Source organism: Procambarus clarkii, chromosome 27, assembly GCF_040958095.1.
Source record: "Procambarus clarkii isolate CNS0578487 chromosome 27, FALCON_Pclarkii_2.0, whole genome shotgun sequence".
Classification (NCBI taxonomy): Eukaryota; Metazoa; Arthropoda; class Malacostraca; order Decapoda; family Cambaridae; genus Procambarus; species Procambarus clarkii.
Window position 1 is genome coordinate 22352786 of NC_091176.1, and position 9499 is coordinate 22362284.

Sequence of the window (9499 nt, forward strand, 5' to 3'; positions counted from 1 at the left end):
CGTAGCAGCTATCTAACTCCCAGGTACCTATTTATTGCTAGGTAACAAGGGCATCAGGGTGAAAGAAACATTTTGCCCATTACGAATCTGAAGCGCTGTCCACCTAGCTGTTAGGCGCCCCTAGCACGCATCATCGCTACAATTCTCGACCTTTAGCATTAGGTCACCCAAACCTGTCCTCTTAAAAATAACGTCGCTTATGGCCGTTTGCCCGTATGGCCGAAATTGGACGTAATTTGAAAATGAAAAAAAAATGAAAATAAATTTGGGATGTTTTTTTTTCAACAACAGTAAGTTAAGGGTCCTCTGGTAGGTTAGGTGGGCAGAAAATTCTCATAAAGTTTCAATACGTTATGAAAAACTGTGATTGAAAGTTTCCTCTCCTAACCTGTCCGCGTAGGCCGGACGACTCAAACAGAAAACGGAACAGTACGTCACTTTTGTGAGTCGATTTCATTTCAAATTACGTCCAAATTTGGCTATAGCGCGCATACCAGCGAAAAGTGACGTTATTTTTAAGAGGCCGGGTTGCTCCAGCACTCAGGCCGCCCAAGGTCAAGACACCCAGCAACTAGCGGCGCCACTGGTGATAGGGCGTCACCGGGTCCTTGGGGAACCCCTGACTACTCTCAGCACGCTTCACTGTCAACACCCACCCACACTATGACGCTGCTATGCTTCCTCCTTCCTCACTCCCACCCTATACCCCCATCCTTCACCCTCACTCCCACCCTATACCCCCATCCTTCACCCTCCCACCCTATACCTCCATTCTACACCCTCACTCCCACCCTATACACCCATCCTTCACCCTCCCACCCTATACCTCCATTCTTCACCCTCACTCCCACCCTATACTCCCATCCTTCACCCTCACTCCCACCCTATACTCCCATCCTAAACCCCCCTCTCCCTTACACAACCACCCTACACCCTATCCTCCCTTGCACTATCAAGTTCCACACATGTAAAAAGCTTTGTTTTTCCCAATAATACAAGCCCAAGTCTGCGTTTAATTCAATAAACTTAGTATTTTTGCCACTGAGCTAAAGTTTTCCAAAAATTAATAATGTTATTATTACCCAATAATAACAACTGGGTATAAACTATAAATTTATGCTAACACAATACTTTGACAACGTATCTGGGGAACGTCTCTGTCCTTCCTGTAGTGTGGACGTCTTTAATAAATGGTTAAAACGTGATTAAATCAAATGTGTGTACATGTGTATTTTATGGTTCATAGTACCATTTCTGCTACTGTTTAAAAAAAATCAACTTCGATATTACTAATGTAAGGGAAGTTAAATTATCATAACGCCTTTATATACGGTAAGCTACAATCCTTCTTTCCCTCTGTCCTGGCCAAAAGGCAGAAGATGGACTAAGGCGGTATATCCATTTATAAATAAACCATATAGTCCTCTTGAATCAGAACATCACCTCCCGCTGGTTTGTTTCCCGTTTTTTTCCGAAGAGTTAGACAATAGATTCTAATACCCAACCCAAAGCTTAGTTAAACATTTGTTCACCAACACCAACCATCATCACCCACCTCAACTATAACCACCCACCTCCACTATAACCACCCACCTCCACTATAACCACCCACCTCCACTATAACCACCCACCTCAACTATAACCACCCACCTCCACTATAACCACCCACCTCCACTATAACCACCCACCTCCACTATAACCACCCTCCAACCAGTCCCACTGATCGAGCAGTTCAGTCAAGCCAGTTCGGCGAGTTGTGGCTTCGTCATGTTGTGTGGAGGTGATCCAGAGACGAGTAACACGTGGCAGCTTGGTGACGTTGTATAACCTCTTGAAGCAATGACTATTTGGTGATGTCTATACTTACATTATTACCTACATGCTGTTAGCAATAACACACAATGCATTCTGTAAACAATGTATATTTGCTGAAGAAAAATGCAAACAGCCGAGGAATAATATATTCAGTCGAGGAATAATATAAACAGGTGAGGAATAATATAAACAACAGCTGAGGAATAATATAAACAACAGCTGAGGAATAATATAAACAACAGCTGAGGAATAATATAAACAACAGCTGAGGAATAATATAAACAACAGCTGAGGAATAACAAACATGAGCAGAGTGACTACTGTAAACAGCCTCCCGCATAAACACTTTATGGATATTGAGTCAAAGAAAAATGGTAAAATGATACTTGCTTACCTCGAATACAACACGCACAGTGACCGACCTGTATATTGGTGCACCAAAGCCCATAACTTTCTAACATGTTATCACATACCACCTGGGATTTGAATTTAAGAACATTTATCAAATTAAACATTACACTAGTACAGGATTACAGCGGCCCCGCATGACAACACTGCGCCATCTTGTCGTTCATCATAGCCCATGTCCCTCTTCTACAGGCATGAAAACGTCGAGTTTTGATGTGTACCCAGTTATATATAGATAAGCATATATATATACTCAATTATATGGTAAATTCAGCCGTCAAAATGGCCATCTAAATACGTACCATCACACCAAAACCTATTCCTTATTCCAGTTTATAACCAATAAACAATAATACAATACGGAAACATTGGTGGTTATTTACAACAGATAGTAAATTACTTGTCATCAAAAATTATTTGTCCCTATGATCTTCCATAGCCTATAACCGAAGAAAGAAATTTAAAACTTAATTAGCACAATCATGCTATGTATCGGCCACACAACCCGTGGCTACTTGATAGAAAAGAATCAAGAAACTGTTCAATTTGCGTTGTCCCGTTTACACTCTTGCAGCTCAGAGTAGAATTCCCTGATTTTGAATGATCGAAAAATTGGCTTCATACAAATTCTGTAAATACCAAATGTCACTAGCTAAGATGTTCAGTAAATCAGGCTATTTTTAGCAGTAATACACAAATTATTCCGTTCCCGTATAAGCACATTGATTATATAGTATATAAGTTTGAATACGTGGTGAAATGCAGAATTATTCATACATGCTTGGCACTTTCTTTTGATAGTTATCTATTACTGTAAAAAATATCAGTTGATAAGTAGATAGGTGTAGTGGAGGAAGAGATAAATCTGAAGACGGAGGAGGATGTAGATGAGGACTAGGAGGTGGATGAGCAGGAGAAAGATAGTGTTATTGTTGCTGTTTTAGATTCGGCTACTCTGAACAAAAAGTTCCAAGCAGCACGGGATAAGGTGAGCCCTTCGTACTTACCTGGCACAGGAGATGTGCGAGGGTATATGAGAAGAACAAGAAGTGAGGAGACAGCAGAGTTAGCATTGTAGTGCAACCGGATTAGGTAGCCAAGGCCGACTGGTGCATTATAGCTGAGCCTGCATCCCGTGCAACATGGGTTGCGTCGTGTCATTCTTGCAATAAGAGTTACATTGCGCTTTATGCAATATGAACCGAATTGTGTAGTTCTTACAATATAAATTATAATGTAGCTAGGCTTCTTGCAATATGAATTACAGAGCAGCGTATAGTCCTTAATTAAATAGACTGATATTTCGAAAGTAGTCTTATTAATAGTTTTATTATTATTTTATTTTATTTTATTTTATTTTATTAATACGAGTTACAAGTGACATTATCCCTATCATCATACATTATCATATTCAAATACAGTACATCAATTGATATTATCAGAAACATCACCTGATATTATCAGGCACCTGACATGCGGTACATGACTAGATATTATCAGGAACATTTGATATCAGGTACATCACCTAATACCATCAACTTTCTACATCACATGAAACTTTGAAATGTGTGTGTTGATCGGTCGGTTTATTTCCGCTTATTAGAAAAAAGACAAATCATAGTCGAAGATTGGACACCAGGGGGGATTGCATCTCCCCGTTGTCAACTTTTTGAAAAAGAAAACATGGACTCAGTTGAACATTATATTGTAGAATGTCCCATATTGACTGACTTTCGCCCTCCTGTACTAAGTTATGCTGAACTCTGTAACTACAATATGAGTACTGGAACACTTGATATATTGGATTTGTACCCAAGATTGATCATGTAATGTATCAACTATACAATGTATGTATGTGATGTAACTATATAACCTGAGCTTGTAAAAGCACCTTAATCACCTTCAGTGGTTAAGTGCTTAATAACACACTAGTTTCTCTATCAGCTTTCTTACCCTCTCAGAGTGGGAGAGTCATAAGTGTATGTGTATGTATGTATGTGTATGTATATATATATATATATATATATATATATATATATATATATATATATATATATATATATATATATATATATATATATATATATATGTGTGTGTGTGTGTGTGTAAATCACGAAAATTAACACGTGATGAAAAATTGACAGTGTCAGTCCACGGAGGAAGAATTGAAACAGGAATTTCTTTAAGTACTTTCTTATATTAATACATCTTCAGAAGGAAAAATCCTGTTTCCAAATTTCAAAAGAATTGAAATTCCTGTTTCAATTCTTCCTCCGTGGTCTGACTGTCATATATATATATATATATATATATATATATATATATATATATATATATATATATATATATATATATATATATATATACATATATATATATAAATATATTATATATATATACATATATATATATATATATATATATATATATATATATATATATATATATATATATATATATATATATATATATATATGTCGTACCTAGTAGCCAGAACGCACTTCTCAGCTTACTATGCAAGGCCCGATTTGCCTAATAAGCCATGTTTTCATGAACTAATGCTTTTTCGACTACCTAACCTACCTAACCTAACCTAACCTAACATTTTCGGCTACCTAACCTAACCTAACCTATAAAGATAGGTTAGGTTAGGTTAGGTAGGGTTGGTTAGGTTAGGTAGGGTTGGTTAGGTTCGGTCATATATCTACGTTAATTTTAACTCCAATAAAAAAAATTGACCTCATACATAATGAAATGGGTAACTTTATCATTTCATAAGAAAAAAATTAGAGAAAATATATTATTTCAGGAAAACTTGGCTTATTAGGCAAATCGGGCCTTGCATAGTAGGCTCAGAAGTGCGTTCTGGCTACTAGGTACGACATATATATATATATATGTGTGTGTGTGTGGTGTGTGTGTGTGTGTGTGTGTGTGTGTGTGTATAAAGTATATGTGGAAGCTGATCAGAATTACATTTCACCATTGTAGTACAGCACTACAATCACCTTCTGTGGTTGATTGTTCAATAAATCCCTGAACTATATGTTTAACAGATCTCTCACCCTGTCCATGGAGGACAGAAGAAAATGTATATATGCTGGTTAGCATTGTTAATGTGTGGCCACGTCTGTGGTAGAAAAATAATAAAAAAAAATTCAATACAATGGCTAACTTTTTCAAATTTAGTGTCAATGCAAACATGCGCTCTCAAAACACCGTAGTATTACAATATTAATATAAGCATTATTAATCCTTACCAGTGTACAACTGGTAAGGATTAATATTGATCCCTTTACATGACTAACACTGTGCTTCTTTGGGGTTACAGGATAATGAACGCCACTATGAGAAAAGATGCCCTTTTCTGGATTACGTATTGTAACAAAGCTCAGAGGAGATCACACGTAATGTAAGTGCTCTTCCCATTGTCAGGTTTCGGTTTATTGTGCAGACACATTGAGGATTAATACTGTTCTTATACTCTCAGCCTACTGCTCAGGACTCATAGTTTACCTCTCAGCCTTCTGAGTTTACTGCTAAGGACTCGCGCACCTTAAGCTTCTCTTTAAGAACCGCATTCCATGAGTTTATGAGCACACATCTTCACTTCCAAGAATGATAATTATGTCGATTGTTTGTGATGTGTATAAATACATAAACACGTTGTACTAAACAATCGTTACAATCGTTGTAACGATTGTTTGAGGTGTATAAATATATAAACAAGTTGTACTGAACGACTATAATATCTGAGTAAATATTTGAACACGTACTGAACGATAATTCGTGACGTAAGTAAACATATAAACACATTGTATTAAACTGAGTGAGAAGAGCTAGAGCTACCTCATCCCTTTGTGTCTATTTATAAACTGATTTAAATTTCGATTCCAATGCTCACTTCCTTGTGTCGTAGAAGGCTGGCATGGGCGGCACCTGGCAATAAATTACGGACGAGAGGACAACTACGGTGACATGGGGGGAGAGTATGGGGTATAGCAATGGATTCGTATGATAGAAATATTGGCGAAGTAGATGTACAGGGTCGTATATAAGGAGTTCAGGATGGGTTAGTTGCTGTGTGTGAGTGTACTCACCTAGTTGTGCTTGCGGGGGTTGAGCTCTGGCTCTTTGGTCCTGCCTCTCAACTGTCAATCAACTGGTGTATATATTCCTGAGCCTATTGGGCTCTATCATATCTACATTTCAAACTGTGTATGGAGTCAGCCTCCACCACATCACTGCCGTTAATTATTCCATCCGTTAATTACTCTGACACTGAAAAAGTTCTTTCTAACGTCCCTGTGGCTCATTTGGGTACTCAGTTTCCACCTGTGTCCCCTTGTTCGCGTACCACTAGAGTTAAACAGTTTGTTTATCTTTACCTACCCTGTCAATTCCATGTGTGTGTGTGAGAGAGAGAGAGAGAGAGAGAGAGAGAGAGAGAGAGAGAGAGAGAGAGAGAGAGAGAGAGAGAGAGAGAGAGAGAGAGAGAGAGAGAGTTAAAGATTTCTTCGAACTCCTCTGACGTTGGGCACGAACCGATGATGCAGTAGCCATTTCCTCCTCCGGATCCCCACACTGAGGCGCTGGAAAATGAAGCTGGCTGCTCTGGAAGTCTCTTGTTGTATCGTTGAGGCTAGAACCCAGATCCCTGAGAAAGCTCTTTGCACTTTCTCCCAAGGACCAAGAGTCTCAGATCCTTTAATAACTTTAGGAACAAAGTCGTATTTGTGTGTGTATATATGTGTATATATATATATATATATATATATATATATATATATATATGCATATACCACGAAGGGCAGTAAAAACGGGTGGAGACTGTTAGGGCAGTGGGCGTATGGGTGTGAGCTGAGTTCTGGAGAGTGTTGTGGGCGTGCACGTGGGCAGGCCGACCTCGACCGCCCACGGAAACATCTTAAGAACCCTGGTATTTCCTATGTGTTCTCGTGGCTATCCTTCACACCTCCCACACCACCACCAGTCCCCTTCCAGCACCACCACGCACCCTCTCCCACTCCACAACACATCACAAACAATCCGTCTATGTGATGTAATTATAACTTGAACTTCAAAAAGCCCTTTAACATCTGTGGTTCAGTGCTCAATAACTCAGTATGTTCTATCGTAGTTCCCTAACCCAGTCTATGCAATTTTCAATTTCTTTCTTTATTATGCACCCCATACCCATCCCGTGGGCGGTGGTGTAAAGGATTACAGAGGCACATAATCGGTTCAGGAACTGAACCCTCTAGTTCGTTTAGCTAATCAAATGACAATCTTTTGACGCTAGTTATACAATTATTAATGTTGTATATGCATGTACACATACTCATACATACATACATATATATATATATATATATATATATATATATATATATATATATATATATATATATATATATATATATATATATAAATATATATATATATATATATATATAAATATATATATATATATATATATATATATATATATGTATATATATATATATATATATATATATATGCACATACATATTTAATCACCTACACAAATACACACATCAATAATCTTGTATGTATGATGGTTAGCATAGTAAATGAATGGGCGCATTTGTGGCAGAGGGAAAATCAAATATCCCACATACCTTTATTTATTTATTTATATATATACAAGAGGGTGCATTGGGTTTATAAGAGTACATATCACGGTGCGTTTACAATGTTGTAAAGCCACTAGTATGCACAGTGTTTCGGGCACCTCTTTCCACATAACCATGCACCTCTTCCCATCCCACCACACACCTCTTTCCACACCACCATACCCCCTCTACAAGAATTTCATACCTTTAAAACTTGCACGCTATCTCCAAAGTTCATGATGTCTCTAAATAAACAAACTTACAATACTTTACTACTGTTAATACTGATAATAATTTGATAAGCGATACAATAACTGAAGCTGTGATAATACTTTTTGTAATTTCTATTTTGTTTTATGTAAATATATTGTTTACGAACGCACAAACTAGCCTGTATAAAACGTTACTTAAAAATATATTCTCTAGTCTAGGCCAACAGTCTACAACTTTTATATTTTGGACGGAATGATGATGTATACGATTAATATTTATTAATCCAGTAAATAAAGATGCACGAATTTGAGCAAATAATTAAGCAATAACAAGGGAGAAAGCGTTACAGAAACAAAGCATGGGGAAAAAATCTTACAAACTTTCACTTTTACCTAAGCATGGTGTCTTATAACGTTTAAAAATAAACTGTAACCTTGTGATCCACACCAACACACCTTGTCTCCCCCTCCCCCCTTCCTTCCCCCACCCATCAACATCACCCCAACACACTGCACCTTCAGCCAGGTTTTTCACTGTTTTTTACTACGACAAAGTATCGGACTTGCATTTTTCGCAGAGTCCAGTTTTTGACGCCTGTGATCTAATACTGTACAGGCCTTCCCGATCATGCCTCGTTCTTCCCAGGGGCCTCCTTCGCTCCTCTAACTGGCGGATCTCGGCGATTTCAACATTGCAACAGACACCAATCTTACCTTTAAAATCAGCAGGCTGAAAACGATAATTCCCGTAGCTTTCCACATGGCTGCTACTCTTCTCGTTGGCTCACAACACTACTTTAAGGGGTCACAGCTCCACTTAAGACACGGCAACTACAGAACCGTAAAACTTGGGTTATTAGGCCATTGGACACAAATATATCGCACCGAGTCTAGCACACCACCACCTCTCGCGTCACAAGCTCTCACTCAACTGACTCGTACTCCCATTCTGATAACTAGTCACGGCTCGGCGAAGGGCCAACCGTTGCCACCTATACTTATTCTCACTCGTTCTCTGTACTCGCTGCGTAAATATTAAGTATGATTATAGGCTCCTGCAGGCTTCTGGTATCTATTTATTCAGCAGAGTACAAAGGAAATGTGGTTGCGCGTATCTATGATGCATAAAGTTGTTAATGAAAATGTACAAAGTGGCGACACAGGTAAGAAAACATAACATCAGAAGTGCTCACTCGACACACTCTTGCATTTCAACGAAGACTAAAACAATCAACGATCCCTGTCATTCTCCAACTTTTCCCAAATAGCAGAACCAGTAAACACTTCTCATGCGTTTACGAGACTTCCACACAGGTCTGGGAGAAAACAAGGAGAGAAGCGATGGGTAAGGGAATGCAGCGTAGGAGTCTCCCAGGAAGAGCAGCCATGCGTTCCCCAGGACAACACCAGCTGGGGTAAATGAACACA

General features: G+C 38.4%; 1 protein-coding gene across 1 annotated transcript in view; it reads right to left on the bottom strand.

Annotated features, from left to right (window-relative positions):
* LOC123762598 (uncharacterized) overlaps nucleotides 1-8998 on the bottom strand; it is a 304281-nt gene extending 295283 nt beyond the window's left edge. Inside the window, exon 1 of the mRNA XM_045749201.2 lies at nucleotides 8786-8998. Coding sequence (XP_045605157.1) covers nucleotides 8786-8833 — 48 coding nt within the window. The 5' untranslated portion in view covers nucleotides 8834-8998. The remainder of the gene's footprint in view (nucleotides 1-8785) is intronic.
* Between the last annotated feature and the right edge of the window lie 501 nt (nucleotides 8999-9499).